Raw genomic sequence first — 16,419 nt, forward strand, 5'->3', positions numbered from 1 at the left:
GGTGGTGACAATGTCCTGGACCCAGCTCCATGTCACCTCTCGACTGGCCGAAACCAACGAAGAGGGACACGGATCCAGTAAACAGGTGGCGGAGCTCACAGCTCCAATGGCCTTGTCTACTTCATGAGGTGTCACCAAGTCAGACTCCTCCCAGACAGATGGACAAAGATGTTTAGCCACAGTCGCCTTTATTCTGTATATGGAGACATAATTTTGGGATCGAAATATGTATGTATATGTATATATGTACATTGCTGTCTTAAAGTTGCCAACCTAAGATTTTAATATGCATTTTGAATAGGTTGATAAGTTCACCATCTATTTGTATGTAATTTGGGGATTGGTAACAGTCCAATAATTCTGGTTTTTTTATTTTTTATTTTAGACCTTCATATGATGATTTTTTTATCATGGCAAATGATACTTTAGAAGGTTTTCATGAAGTGAATCTAGCTTCCCCTACTACTCCAGATCTTTTAGAAGTGCACAAATCTAAAACTTCTGAAGAACCTACCTCACCTACCATTATTTACCGGCTTCACCCTTCAGCTGTGTGCTCCTTACCTATTCAGCCAAGTGCTCTGAATGTGACTGATCTTCCTACACAACCTGTCTACTCCTCCGCTAGGCACCTAAATTGTGCAGAAACACCAGGTATCAGGTTGGTTGTAAAAAAACCCTTCTGTTGATTATTACACAGGTTGTGTATTCAATCACCTTGTGTTACCTGCGATTGCAGATAATCCATGTATAATGTATTACTTTTAAAAAATACATTCTTTTCTTATAGCATCAATACCACAGAAACTGTACCGTGTACTACCTCAGGAAGCTATGGTGGGTTGTCCAAACATGATCATTCCAGGAAAGACAACTGTAGCGCAGAGAGAGAATTTTTGCAGGGTGCAACAGTAACAGACTTTTCTGAAGGAAGAGATGATGTTTTTGGCCTAAGCACAGATAGTCTGTCTCGTCTGCGAAGTCCATCGGTATTGGAAGTTAGAGAGAAAGGCTATGAGAGACTGAAAGAAGAACTTGCTAAAGCTCAAAGGGTAAGAATAATATATATAATTCTATTTCTGTGTAACGGCAAAATATTGGTGTTGAGATAAAATATTCCAAATTATGGCAATTCTTTATTGTCTTTATTTTCTAACTTTTCTGCCCCCCACTCCCCTAACTATACCTTTCATTATGTACGAATAAAACATTACACTGCCCTTTAGATAGTTTCCAAGCAATTTCATTCATTCTTCATTCACAATTTATTGAAAAACTGTGTTATGTTGTGGATGTCTGCGAAAGCTATGGTGAATTGAAGATGACCCTGCAGTGAGCACAGTTGTCAACTGGTAGACTGAGAAGTCAGCAAAAGAGCAGACTTCTCGTTCTTCCTCTCCAGACAAGGAGAGGAATCAGGATTGCCCACAGGCATTCCAGATATGAATACATACAGTAACTCCCTATGAAGAGAGTATAAGACAGTGGTCTTCCTCTGAGAGCTGAGGAAATCTCCATTGTTGCCTAAGCCAGTGTTTTTCAACCAGTGTGCCGTGGCATACTAGTGTGCCGCGAGACATGGTCAGGTGTGCCGCGAAGCTCAGAGAGAAAGAAAGCAAGGGAGAGAGAAAGCGAGAGAGAGAGAAAGAAAGCAAGAGAAAGAGCGAGAGAGAGAGAAAAAGAACTAGAGAAAGAAAGCAAGAGAGAGAGAGAAAGAGAGGGAGGGAGGAAGGGAAGGAGAGAGAGAGAAAGACATAGAGGAACGTAGGGAGAGAGAGAGAAAGAGCAAAAAAGAGGAAGGAAGGAAGAGAAAGACAGAGGGATGGAGAGAGAGAGAAAGAAAGAGGAAGGAAGGGAGAGAAAGAGGGAGGGAGAAAGAAATAGAGCGAAGGGGAGGAAGAGAAAAATTTTTTGTCCAAACTTTTTTTAGGCCCCCTCCCGCTCAATGTGCCCCAGGGTTTCGTAAATGTAAAAAATGTGCCGCAGCTCAAAAAAGGTTGAAAATCACTGGCCTAAGCTATGGCTTTGAGCCTTCAGAAGGACACTGAATTTGCAGACTTCCTTTTTAATCACCTTTAATTGCTTATTTATTGCTTTTTGGATATTAATCAAATTGGCAAGTTGTAGTCTATCAGAGATTGATATGACAGAAATGCTGAGCAGTTGTATGCGGCGGTACTAATTCCAGAAGTTTGCTGTTCAACTACACAGGGAGAGATCCTTTCATTTCTGGAATCTTGCAGCCATTGCCCTGATTTATGTTTCTTAATATTTACTGCCCCCTAGTACTATACATTATATTTAACACTTGTTAAAGTGTGGACTAGAGGATTAACACTTTGGGCCTAAATTGAATTTTTTTTTTAGTTAACCAGCTTTGTATTCAGATTTGGCTACAAATATGGAATATTTATGATTTTGTGAAATCTAGTTTGTGCAAGTTCCACAGATTTAATTGTCTCACCAGCTCAGAAAAATGCAATACAGGCTACAAAAAAGGGAATGTGACAATTGCACTTCCATTTGTTAGCTGCCACATAATATGGACCAGGGATTTTATTGAGGTCATGTTATATCTGGATCCCTTGTATTTTTATATTTTCATATTTCCATTTTTTGTTCAGCCACTGTAGCTATTTATCATCACTCTTTTGAGATTACAGTGATCCCTCGATTTTTGCGGTCTCGATCTTCGCGAAACGGCTATACCACGGTTTTTCAAAAAATAATAATTTAAAAATAGTCTGCGTTTTTTCCCCTACACCACGGTTTTTCCCGCCCGATGACGTCATACGTCATCACCAAACTAACGTCTGCCATTGCTGATTGGCCGAAATCTCGGCCAATCAGCTTTGCCATCGCAAAAACTTTGCCCGGCAACGCTGATGCACCGAAATCTCAGCCAATCAGCGTTGTCATTGCAAAAATTTCGCCTGACTGCTGATGGACAGAAATCTCGGCCAATCAGTGTTGTTTGGCCAGCGTGCTTTGGAACTTTTGGAACTTGTTAAGACTTGTTGGAAGATGGCTCCTAAACGTTGCATGCGGAGCGGAGGCGGCGACGCTAAAAAGAGCAGGAAGATGCTGACAATTAAGGAGAAAATTGAACTTTTGGACATGCTGAAAGAGGGATGCTCTTATGCAGATGTTGGTCGGCATTATGGGATCAACAAATCGAGTGTGCGATACATTCGGAAAGACGAAAAGAAGATAAGGCAAACTTCTCTGATAACATTCAACAAGGCTGCAAAAAGAATGGTGACGCCTAGAAACAAACGCCTTATGAAGATGGAAGCTGCTTTGTCCATGTGGGTACAAGACTGCCGTAAAAAGAGCATTGCTTTGGATACCAACACAATACGGACAAAGGCACAGCAACTCTACACCCGTCTTGCAAACACAGAAGGAGGCGATGCAGATGAGGGAAACGCAGGTGAGGGCTGGGGTTTTTTATTCTGTCATTATTTAATACAGTACTGTATGCTTTCATTCAAGAGTCACTTCTCTCTTCCTTTCCTGTCATTCTCTGCAGATGAAGGTGCTGGTGAAGGTGCTGATGACTCTGAAGACCCCCAGCCATCAACATCTTCAAAACCTTGTGGCTGCTGGATGCTACAACTGAAGACCAGGAGATACAGAGATACCTCTCAAATAACAGCAGAGGTACTGGTAGACATTTGGGGCGACCCATGAGAGACCGGGGGTGTCGTGGAGGTGAGAAAGCTGATAACAACGACAGTGGCAAAGAGAAAACCTGGGAGGACAGAGGACAGAGTTTATACTCAGGACTGTTTGTCCTACTAATAACATCATACATCCCTTGGACTCACCTTTTTAGACTGGATGATATCTATATGAACTTGGCTTAATTGATTAATTAACTGACCAGTTGAAATATCTTCTACCTATATTTTTATTTTTATTACTTATATTTATCTATATTTTTAATAATTAATATTTTTAATAATATGAACTGTTAGTTTTATATTAACTCTTTTTAATTAAATTATTGTGGGGATTTTTAAGTGGATGGGAGGATGGTAGTGATGACATGAATGAATGGGACTATTTTAGTAATTATTGGAAGAACCGTTGTACCTACCTGAACGGTCTTCTCGATGCCCTGGAAGGAGAGTCCAGCATGGGTTTAGCTCAAGTCTTATTGGTAGGACTGAGTTTTAAATTAACATAATTAAATAATAATTAGGTACCGCCCCCTTGCTGCCCCAAGAAGCCAGTTTTTAAAAACGAAGGTAGAATAATCAAACAATTTATTTAACAACAAGAATAACAACAAGAACTAGAACTCCCATGGTTCAAGAGGGAGGGTTTGGACTCTCCTTCCAGGGCATCGAGAAGACCGTTCAGGTAGGTACAACGGTTCTTCTCCCATGCCTCTGGAAGGAGAGTCCAGCATGGGATATACCCAAGTTTAATGTTCCAGGGAGGGTTGAACCATGGATTGCGCCTCCCCGCACACTGTCTGAAGTACACACCTGCCAAAGGCAGCTTCAGCCGAAGCGAAGGCATCTAACTTGTAGTGGCGAATAAATGTTGTGGGTGTACTCCATGCCGCGGCTCTGCAAATGTCTTCAATGGGCGCTTGCGTCCTCCAAGCTGCCGACGAAGCCGCACTCCTTGTTGAATGAGCCTGTATGCCACACGGCGGACTAGTTGAACTCGCCTTGTATGCCTCGACTATACAGAGTCTTACCCATTGGCTAATGGTATTTGAAGAAACCTTGAGACCCAGTCTACAGGAACCAAATGAGACGAACAAGGCCTCAGTTTTTCGTATAGTGCTTGTACGCCTGATGTAAAGCTTCAACGCTCTGCGTACGTCTACCTTGTGCCACTTAAGCTCTAAAGGGTGATTACCACGAGTACAGAAATCTGGTAACACCAATTCCTGGGCTCTGTGAAAGTGTGTGTTGACTTTCGGGATAAACGTGGGATCCAGACGCAAACTAACTCTGTCTGGATAGAACCTACACAAATCCGATCTCACCGACAGTGCAGATAATTCGGATAACCGCCGAGCCGAGGTAACCGCTACCAAAAAGGCCGTCTTGATAGAAAGGTAACGTAATGAAACTGTCCTTAAAGGCTCAAATGGTGGACCAGTGAGGGCCTGAAGGACCAAAGTTAAGTCCCATGTGGGAAAACGACGTACCGGAGGAGGGTGTGTGTTCGTAGCCCCTCTGAGGAAGTCCTTAATCCAAGGGTGATGGGTCAAGGAGCCCCCATCGTCCCCCTTTATAATGGTGGCTAGCGCCGCAACCTGACGTCTCAACATGTTGGGCGCCAGACCTTTCTCCAAGCCTGTTTGTAAAAACTCCAGAACAGGAAGGACTGAAGAGTCCTGGGGTCGTAAATGTCTGCTGTTACAGAAGGAGGTAAAGGCGGCCCATGTCGCCTGATAAATTCGAGCGGTGGAAGGGCGTCGAGCCGCTTGAATTGTGGCAATGACATTCTCGGGAAGGTGACAGCTCCTCAGCCTGTCCCCCTCAAGTGCCAAGCGGTTAGGTGGAACCATTGAGGATCCGGATGATACACAAACCCTTGGCTGAGGGAGATCCGGTCGTCTGGAATCCTCCACGGTGGAGAGATGGATAGTTCCCTGAGGTCCGCAAACCAAGGTCTCCGAGGTCAATGTGGTGCTAACAGGATCACCTCCGCCTTTTCCATCAGGATCTTCCCTAATACTTTTGGAATACGTGGAATTGGAGGGAAGGCATACAGTAAGGTCCTTGGCCACGGAAGGTGCAGGGCATTGACCCCCTCGGCTCCCGGGGATGGAAACCGGGAGTAAAACCTCGGGAGCTGGGTATTTTGGGGCGTGGCGAACAGATCCACCACCGGGTCCCCAAACCGACGGACGATCTCTTGAAACAGAAGGGGATCGAGTCGCCACTCCGTCGGGTCCAGCGCTTGTTGGCTGAGCCAATCCGCCTGTTTGTTGTCCTCTCCCGCGATGTGTTCTGCATGCAAAGAGGAAAGATGCGTCTCCGCCCAATCGAAAAGAAGAACCGTCTCTTCCATCAGTCTGAGCGACCGCGTCCCTCCCTGATGATTTAAATGCGCTCTGGTCGCTACATTGTCCGTGCGTACGAGAATGTGGTGTCCTTCTAGCAGGGTGGAAAAGGTCTGTAATGCCAAGCAGACCGCTCGCAACTCCAAGAAGTTGATATTGATCGGGTGCAGATCCTGGGGTTTCCACAACCCCTGGGCCACGTGGGAGTTGACATGGGCGCCCCACCCCAGAAGGCTGGCATCCGTGGTAAGGGTGGTATAACGAAACTGGCCAAAGGGGGAGCCCTGACGCAGTGCCGGGGATCTCCACCATCTCAGGGAAAGTCGTAGTTCGTGTCGCACGGAGATCAGATGATGCGTATGGCTTAGACGCCGTCGCTGGAATGGGAGTAGAGTCCACTGAAGCAGCCGGTAATGGTAACGGGCCCAAGGAACAATGTCCACGCAGGATACCAGGGTTCCCAGTACCTTGGATAGGAAGGACAATGGGACTCTCCGTTGCCGTTGTAGACTGTTCACTAGTGAGCAAACGTTGATCTGCCGCTCCGGAGAGAGATACACCCTCTGGGAAACTGTGTCTATTACCGCACCCAGGTGGATGAGCCTGGTTGCAGGGACCAAGTGACTCTTTGGCACATTGATCGTAAAGCCGTGATGTTGTAGTAAGGCCAATGTGGTCTGCAAATCCCGGTGTGCCGCCCTGCGGTCTGTAGACAGGAGGAGGATGTCGCCCAAATATGCTAGGATCCGGATTGGTTGGGATCGTAGATCGGCCATCAGCGCGTCCAAGAGTTTTGTGAAGGTACGCGGGGACGATGACAGGCCAAAGGGCATTGCCTTGTATTGATAATGGACGTGGTTTAGACAAAATCTGAGAAATTGTCGATGGGCCGGGTGTATGGGGACGTGCAGATAGGCCTCCTTCAAGTCGACTGAGGTAAGAAGGTCCCCTGCCCGAACGGAGGCCAGGATGGAACGGAGGGAGCTCATCTTGAACCTTCGGTAAAGAACATACTGGTTCAAACGTTTGAGGTTCAAGATGAGTCTGCAACCCCCTGACGCTTTGGGTATGAGGAACACTCTTGAATAAAATCCCGTACCTTTGAAATTGTCCGGAACTGGCTCGATTGCTTGGATCTGTAAGAGGTGGTAAATCTCCTGTTCCAAGAGAGCCCTCTTTGTGGGATCCTTGGGTACAGGACAAGTTACGAAGTGACGCGGAGGAGTGTGCAGAAACTCGATTCGCAGTCCCCGAGAAACAGTTGCTAACACCCAGGGGTCTGAAGAAGTAGTCCGCCAGACCTCGCTGAACCGCTGTAACTTGCCCCCCAAGGGTGTGTCGTGTCGGCAGTCACTTGGAACGTCGAAGGTTCCGTTGCTGGTATCCCCGGAAGGGCCGTCTTGTCTGAGAGAAACCTCTACCCCGATCTTGGGAGTAAGATCTGTCACTTCTATAGGGCGTCGAAAAGTTACCCTGGGAATAAGGTCTGGCCGGCTGTGACGTGGCCGACCACGAGTCCCACCGAAAGGGCTGACGACGGGAGTACGGGCCAGTCCTGCGGTCCTGGCGGGGGTAAGATCTCGGAAGGACCTTCCTCTTGTCCTTACCCTCCACCAGGACAGGCTCAAGAGCTTCCCCGAACAGTTTTGTGCCCTCAAAGGGAGCCGAAGACAATGTCCACTTCGACTTGGCATCCACCTGCCAATTCCTCAGCCAAAGTAAGCGCCGGGACGAGATGGTTGATGCCATAGCCCTTGAGGCAAATTTAGCTGCATGTAGCGTGGCGTCTGTAGAAAATTCAGCCGTCGCTAGGAGCTTGTTTAAGTCCTGCCTCAGTCGGGTCTCATCTGAGCCCAGCCTCGCCTGGACCTCCTGGATCCACATGATGGATGCCCGATTGAAAAACGAGGCAGTGGATGCTGCCCGAAGAGCCCAAGCGGCCATCTGATGAGTCTTCTTCAGGAGAGTCTCTGCCCTCCTCTCATCAGGTTTCAAGTTATCAGCAGTCTCTGATGGCACGACCGCATGGGAGACCAATGTGGCCATCGGTTTGTCCACGGGGGGAAACTGTAGCAGATTCTCCAGGTTGTCATCGAATGTATAGAATCTGCGCTCTAGGCTTGAAGGCCCTTGCGCCGCCGCTGGATGTTGCCATGGGCGCTTAATGTTTTCAAGAAATATTTCCAGCGCAGGAACCTTGTCTGATTCCCTGGTGGGTTCTTTGCACAATGTCGCTGATGTGCGCGGCCCATCTCCTGGTTCCACCGGAGTCGCCGATCCCGGCACATCCAAGGCCTGTTTCGCCTTGTGCAATAAAACCCGAAACAAGGAGGGTTTAAATAGGCCGGCCACTGCGGGTTGCTCAGGAAAACTGAATTCGTCGTCCCACAAACCGTTCCCGTGGTCGCTGTCCTCCTCAAAATTGGAATGGTCAACAGACATAGAACCCAACCCAGTAGGGGGCGGTGGAGCTGACCAGATATCTCTGGGTTGGGTAGCCTGTGATGTGAAGGCATTAGGACGCTGGGTTGCCGCCGCTATGCCCTGAGTATACGCATTAGCGATAATGTCCTGTAACGTTGGTGAAAAGGCTTGCCAAGCGTCTGTGTGGTCTCTAAGACCCGCTGCCGTTGGCGTGAAAGTAGATGAGGGAGCATAAGCTGTCTGCAACCCAACCTGTGGCAAAGCCTGACTATTAGATGATGAAGGCCGTTCAGGCCTCGAGGCAGGAGAAGGCAAAGGTGGAGGGGGAAATTGTGATGCCTGCCTGTCAGGTGACCAGTCTCTCTCTGTTGCAGTGCCTTGGAGCCCCATTAATACAGCAGGTGAGAGAGCTGATGTAGGAAGTGGTTGAAAAGCCACTTCCTACATAGCCAGTCCCCCTGGGATGGGGGGGGGACAAGGCCGCCTCCAAATGTTGCTCTAGGGCTTTGATTTTTCTCTCAGCTTCACGAAGAGAGGAGCCCGATTGGGAGGATTTGCTCTTAGGCTTGCCTGAAGCCTTGTCCTTTCCCTTTGGAGGTGCCTTAAGTGCTTGGGCCTGCTCCTCCCTGGCCTCGATTTGATCAGCCATTATCTTTATAGGGGCAGCGTACTCAAGTCGAATCCAACAAGGGCAGTCACTGGCCTACACCGCAATTTCTCACTCGCAAGTGAGACGTGAGGGCAATCTGACAGCTAGGCTGTTCCTTTATTGGCTGTCAAGACACCACGTGACCCCCAGCGTCTGTCTCTGGGCAGAATAGGAGCCTCCACAAAGGTTGGCAACCTGCCCAGTTTGCGCCTTTTAAAAACGTTAATGAAAAAACGTTCGCGCCTTCGGGTGCCAGAAAAAATGGCGGGCGCGAGGAAGCCGCCTCAGAGTTAAGCACCATGGCCATCAGAGCCGGGGGAAAAATCCTTGCCGTGCCGTCCAGGCAGCCATCACTCCCCAGGGACTCTCAGGCACCCGCAAAGCCAGCCGCTGTCATCCGCTCCCTGCGATCGAGCGATCAGCTGTTTGGCGGCTTATAATGGCGGCCACGGCCGCGGTAGCAGCGTTTTTTCTCTAGCCGCCCCCGTCAATGGGGAGGGGCGGACCCCCCCCCCTGGGGTGTTTTGGGCTTAGTCTGGCCACGGGGGTCAGAGACTGACAGCCCAGTTGCTCCTCGTTGGGCAGTACCCACGGAGAGAAGAGGCCCCAAAAGGAGGAAAGGTGGGGGTGGTGCCCGCGGAGGGCAGAGACCCCAGCCAAACACGAATCTGTGTAAGAGAAAGGGGAAAAAATTACAAAGTTCAAATACAATCAATTTTAATTACTATTTTTAAACATACTCATCCTAGAGGAAGAAAACTCATGTCCTTAACCTAGACTGAGTTTTTAAAAACTGGCTTCTTGGGGCAGCAAGGGGGCGGTACCTAATTATTATTTAATTATGTTAATTTAAAACTCAGTCCTACCAATAAGACTTGAGCTAAACCCATGCTGGACTCTCCTTCCAGAGGCATGGGAGAATGAATGGAATACTGTGAATGAAAATGAATGGGAGGGGGGTGATAGATGGAATGGAGTGGGTGGGGGGGATTATAATATGTATGGAATGAATGAATATGACATGAATGGAATTTTTGGCACACCTGACGCTGGAAGGGCAGGAGGGGAGGGGACACTTATCTCTGGGGTGGCAGAGGGTCAAAATATCCTGGTCTTGCTGGGGAGAGGCAGGTATGGCGGAAGCCATGGAGCTAGCCGTTCCAGGGGAAGGAGGGATCGCTGCTTAGTAGCGATCCCTTCTTCAGGCTCCATGAGCTTAACTCAAGGCGCTGGTGATGAGTGTAATTCTGGCCCTGGGCTCAAGTTGTTGCTACTCAATGCCAGGTCGGTGGTAAATAAAGCTCTCTTCATCCGGGATCTGATCCTGGATGAGGAGGCCGACCTGGCTTGTGTGACCGAAACCTGGCTGGGCCCGGAGGGAGGAGTTCCTCTCTCTGAAATTTGCCCAGCTGGGTTTCGGGTATGGCACCAACCTCGACCCCAGGGAAGGGGGGGAGGAGTGGCTATTATAGCCAGGGAGACTCTTGGCCTGCGTAGGCTTATTGCTCCAGAGGTTGCGGGTTGCGAGTCCCTCCTGGTGAAGTTGGACTTAGGGGTTCAGGTGGGCTTGTTACTCACGTACCTGCCTCCCAGCTGCGTGTCAACAGCCCTGCCTGTGCTACTCGAGGAGGTGGCTGGGCTGGCGGTGGAGTTCCCCGGACTTATCGTCCTGGGGGACTTCAATCTGCCGTCGCTCGGCGGTTCCTCTGGACTGGCACAGGAGTTCATGGCCACCATGACAGCCATGGACCTGACTCAAGTAGTTCAGGGTCCGACTCACGAGGGTGGGCACGCACCCGATATGATATTCCTCTCTGAGCAACTGAGTAATGATCTGAGATTAAGGGGCTTAGAAGTGTTGCCTTTGTCGTGGTCAGATCATTTCCTACTGCGGCTTAACTTCCTGGCTCCAATCCTTCCCCGCAAGGAGGTGGAACCAATTAGGAGGTTCCGCCCCAGACGCCTGATGGATCCAGAAGGCTTCCAGATGGCGCTTGGGGTTATTCCAGATACACTTGTCCACAGTTCGGCAGAGTCTCTTGCTGAGGCCTGGAACAAGGCTGCAGGGGAGACTCTTGACTGGATTGCGCCGTTGCGACCTCTCCGCGGCACTAGACCCCGTAGAGCTCCATGGTTCAACGAGGAGCTCCGGGAGTTGAAGCGCCAGAAGAGACGTCTGGAGAAGCAATGGAGGAAGAGTAAGTCCGAATCCGATCGAACACTTGTAAGAGCTCATATTAAGACTTACAAAGTGGTGCTCAAGGTGGCAAGATGCGCGTATCATGCCGCCTTGATTGCATCAGAGGAATCCCGCCCGGCCGCTCTGTTTAGGGTAACCCACTCCCTTCTTAATCAGAGGGAAGTTGGGGAGCCCTTGCAGAGTAGTGCCGAGGATTTTAACACGTTTTTCGCTGATAAAATCGCCCGGATCCGAGTGGACCTCGACTCCAATTGTGAAACAGAGTCGACTGACAATGAGTCAGTCGAGGTGACTGGGGCTAAACGTCTTTGTCCATCTGTCTGGGAGGAGTTTGACTTTGTGACACCTGATGAAGTGGACAAGGCCATTGGAGCTGTGAGTTCCGCCACCTGTTTACTGGATCTGTGTCCCTCTTGGCTGGTTTCGGCCAGTCTAGGGGTGGCACGGAGCTGGGTCCAGGAGATTGTCAACGCCTCCTTGGGGAGGGGGTCCTTTCTGCCCCTTTATAAGGAGGCGGTTGTGCGCCCCCTCCTCAAGAAGCCTTCCCTGGACCCAGCTGTGCTTAATAACTACCGTCCAGTCTCCAACCTTCCCTTCATGGGGAAGGTTGTCGAGAAGGTGGTGGCACTTCAACTCCAGCGGTCCTTGGATGAAGCCGATTATCTAGGTCCTCAGCAGTCTGGATTCAGGCCTGGCTACAGCACGGAAACTGCTTTGGTCGCGTTGATGGATGATTTCTGGCGGGCCCGGGACAGGGGCTTGTCCTCTGTCCTGGTGCTCCTTGACCTCTCAGCGGCTTTCGATACCATCGATCATGGTATCCTTCTGCGCTGGCTGGAGGGGTTGGGAGTGGGAGGCACTGTTCTTCAGTGGTTCTCCTCCTACCTCTCCGGTCGGTCGCAGTCAGTGTTAGTGGGGGGTCAGAGGTCGACCCCGAGGTTTCTCCCTTGTGGGGTGCCTCAGGGGTCGGTCCTCTCCCCCCTGCTATTTAATATCTACATGAAACCGCTGGGTGAGATCATCCAATATGCCGATGATACCCAGTTGTATATCTCACCCCATGTCCAGTCAACGAAGCAGTGGAAGTGATGTGCCGGTGCCTGGAGGCTGTTGGGGCCTGGATGGGTGTCAACAAACTCAAACTCAACCCAGACAAGACGGAGTGGCTGTGGGTTTTGCCTCCCAAGGACAGTTCTATCTGTCCGTCCATTACCCTGGGGGGGGGGGAATTCTTGACCCCTCAGAGAGGGTCCGCAACTTGGGCGTCCTCCTCAATCCATAGCTCACATTAGAAAAACACCTTTCAGCTGTGGCGAGGGGGGCGTTTGCCCAGGTTCGCCTGGTGCGCCAGTTGCAGCCCTATTTGGACCGGGAGTCATTGCTCACAGTCACTCATGCCCTCATCACCTCGAGGCTCGACTACTGTAACGCTCTCTACATGGGGCTACCTTTGAAAAGTGTTCGGGAACTTCAGATCGTGCAGAATGCAGCTGTGAGAGCAATTATGGGCTTCTCCAAGTATGCCCATATCACTCCAACACTCCGCAGTCTACATTGGCTGCTGATCAGTTTCCAGTCACAATTCAAAGTGTTGGTTATGACCTATAAAGCCCTTAATGGCACCGGACCAGAATATCTTCGGGACCGCCTCCTGCCGCACGAATCCCAGCGACCGGTTAGGTCCGACAGAGTTGGCCTTCTCCGGGTCCCGTCAACTAAACAATGTCGTCTGGTGGGACCCAGGGGAAGAGCCTTCTCTGTGGGGGCCCCGACCCTCTGGAACCAGCTCCCCCCTGAGATTAGGATTGCCCCCACCCTCCCTGCCTTTCGTAGGGGGAACTAAACTAAAACACCTCCCCCTTGCCCATGTTGTTTTGTTGATTGATTGACTGTGTGCCTGTTTTTTTATATATACTGTTTTTATGAGATTATTAATTTTAAATTGTAACTAGATGGGTGGGCATTGGATTTGGTATTATGTACTGTACTGTTTTTTATTATTGTTGTGAGCCGCCCCGAGTTTGTGTAGAGGGGCGGCATATAAATCCAATAAACCTAACCTAAACCTAATCTTCTGCTTCTTCGGCCCCATCCACATTCACATCAAGCAAAGGGTGGTTCGAGAAATTTCAACAGCGCTATGGCCTGAAGAGTGTGTCATTGCACGGAGAAGCTGCCTCAGCAGATACAGGTGCAGCCGAAAAGTACGTCCAGGGCACGTTTAAAGACCTAATTGAAGAAGGGGGCTACCTTCCAGAACAGGTGTTCAACATGGACGAAACAGGCCTGTTCTGGAAGAGGATGCCTTCACGGACTTTCTTGATGCAAGATGAAGCCAAAGCCCCTGGCTTTAAGGCCCAGAAAGATCGGGTAACTTTGATCATGTGTGGGAATGCAGCAGGCTTTTTGATGAAGCCAGGGTTAATTTATAAGTCACGAAATCCAAGAGCCCTCAAGAACAGAAATAAGAATGCATTGCCAGTGTACTGGATGCATAATCCTAAAGCATGGATTACAAAACCCCTCACGCGGGACTGGTTTCATCAGTGCTTCATCCCACAGGTGGATTATTTGGCTGGCAAAGGACTCAATTTCAAAGTGCTTCTCCTAATGGACAATGCTGGAGGCCATGATGACCTGGCACATGAACATGCTGGGGTGCAAGTCGAATTCTTGCCACCAAACACCACATCGCTTATCCAGCCGATGGATCAAGGTGTTATCCGCGCATTTAAGGCACTGTACACACGCAATTCCCTTGCAAGCCTCGTGGAAGCAATGGACGCTGATGAAAGCTTCACATTGAAGGGCTACTGGCGTCAGTACACGATCGCATCGTGTCTGAAGAACATTCAGAATGCCTTAATGGATATGAAGTCACAGACAATGAATGCCTGCTGGAAGAAATTGTGGCCAGAAGTGGTGCATGATTACAAGGAATTTGCTCCCGAAGAAATTCAACATGCTGCAGTCCAGAAATCTGTGAAGCTGGCACAGGCACTGGGTGGAGAAGGCTTCATTGACATGACACCAGATGAAGTCCATGGGTTGCTTGATGAGCATGGCCTACCACTGACAGACAAAGATCTGGAGGAGCTGACCAGGTCAGCGAGTGAAGAAGAGGAGGAAGAGGAAGCTGAACAAGCTGAGGAAGAAGAAGATATTGGCCTAACGCTTGAGCGGCTTGCAGAACTGAACAGAGCTGCAGCACATCTCCAACGCATGGTGGAACTTTGGGATCCCAACATGACTCGCTCTATACACTTTAAGGCCTCCCATGACAACACCTTTGCACCATACAGAGCCATGTTAGCCCAGAAAAAGAAACTGCACCAACAACTGCCCATAACTATGTTTGTCACGAAAACCAAGAGGTCTGTCACACCATCACCTGCAGCGTCCATTGTAGAAATGGTGATAGAAGAAGATCCCGAGTTATCCTAGTTATGCTAAACACCCCCCCCCAAAATGTAAATAAATATTGTTATCATTTATTATCAGGATGACTAAATGTCTTATTCAATGTGTACAGGTACAGGTAGAGGTACTGTAATGGGAAGGGGAAATGGTAATTAAGGGGATGGGAAATGGTACTTTATGGGTTAAAAGTGTTGGGACTGAGTGGCATACAGAAGAATGAATGAATGACTGAGTGAATGAAATTCAAACACAGGTGGGAAGGAAGGAAGGAAGGAAGGAGGGAAGGAAGGTAGGAAGGAAGGATGGAAGGAAGGAGGGAGGGAAGGAGGGAGGGAAGGAGGGAGGGAAGGAAGGAGGGAGGGAAGAAAGGAAGGAAGGGGGGAAGGAAGGAGGGAAGGAAGGAGGGAGGGAAGGAGGGAGGGAAGGAGGGAGGGAAGGAGGGAGGGAAGGAAGGAAGGAGGGAAGGAGGGAGGGAAGGAAGGAAGGAAGGAGGGAAGGAAGGAGGGAAGGAAGGAGGGAAGGAAGGAGGGAGGGAAGGAGGGAAGGAAGGAGGGAAGGAAGGAGGGAGGGAAGGAAGGAAGGAGGGAAGGAAGGTGGGAGGGAAGGAAGGAAGGAGGCGGGCATTCTAAAAGCCGAGAAGCCGTTGCCGCCAGCGCTGCTGCAGGAGGACTCGTGCCCCAAGAAAGCTGGTGAGAGGGGCGAATCGGGCGGGCGGGGGATAGCGGCGAGGAGGCCGGAGGCGCTGGGTGGGTGGCCGACATTAAAAGCAATCATTGCCAGCCTTTCGTCGCTCCCCGCCTCCCCGCCTCCAACTTCAAGCCCTTGCGCGGCCATGGAAAAAGGGCACGCATGCACAGATGGTGTTTTTACTTCCGCGCCGCTACATCGTGGAAAATCGATTTTCGCGGGAGGTCTTGGAACGTAACCCCCACGAAAATCGAGGGATCACTGTATTTGAATATTCTGGTTGTGGGAAAGGTTGTTATGTAAGTATTCAGTAGATACTTTGTAAGCAGTATCAGGATACAGTCCTTAGAATTTCAATATAATTTGAGAAAATGCCTCTCTAAATTTCTGAAATTTGCTGCTCCTGTGATACTGTGTAAGGTGAATCACAAAAGAACTTGACAAAGTATAATTGAAGTCTGAAAATAGCAGGAAAATATTTCATTGGAATACTTGGACTAAAAAGAGATCAATACTTTAAACCAGTTAATTTTTAATGATGATTTTAACAGTTGTGAGATATTACTTTTTGAATTTTAGTTTCCTTCAATTTTTGTTGTTAGTTGCGAAGTCGTGTCTGACCCATCGCGACCCCATGGACAATGTTCCTAAAGGCCTTCCTGTTCTCTACCATCCTCTGGAGTTCATTTAAGTTCAGTGACTTCATCCAGCCACCTCATTTTCTGTTGTCCCTTTCTTCTTTTGCCCTCAATCTTTCCCAGTATTTGGCTCTTCTCCAGTGAGTCCTTCTCATTTGGTGGCCAAAGTATTTCAGTTTGATTGTCAGGATCTGGTCTTCTAAAAAGTAGTCAGGATTGATCTCCTCTAGGACTGACTGGTTTGATCGCTTTGCAGTTTGCTGAATATGCAGCTATATTAGTATATACACCTGAAACATCTCCTAACTGAATAGTATAGCCCAGATAATTAGCAGTCTCCATGTATCTACAATATTGACTTCTTTAA

The 16,419-nt window shown here is 49.1% G+C and overlaps 1 protein-coding gene across 3 annotated transcripts in view; it reads left to right on the top strand.

The window, feature by feature from the left end:
- Positions 1-16,419, top strand: part of RAB3IP (RAB3A interacting protein) — a 49,975-nt gene that overhangs the window by 18,712 nt on the left and 14,844 nt on the right. For 2 of the 3 annotated variants that reach the window (XM_070755725.1, XM_070755726.1), the window contains exons 3-4: positions 386-661; positions 791-1,052. In XM_070755725.1, coding sequence (XP_070611826.1) covers positions 411-661; positions 791-1,052 — 513 coding nt within the window. In that variant the 5' untranslated portion in view covers positions 386-410. The remainder of the gene's footprint in view (positions 1-385; positions 662-790; positions 1,053-16,419) is intronic. The other variant, XM_070755727.1, reaches the window with a different exon arrangement.

The sequence above is a fragment of the Erythrolamprus reginae genome, chromosome 6, assembly GCF_031021105.1.
Source record: "Erythrolamprus reginae isolate rEryReg1 chromosome 6, rEryReg1.hap1, whole genome shotgun sequence".
Lineage (NCBI taxonomy): Eukaryota > Metazoa > Chordata > Lepidosauria > Squamata > Dipsadidae > Erythrolamprus > Erythrolamprus reginae.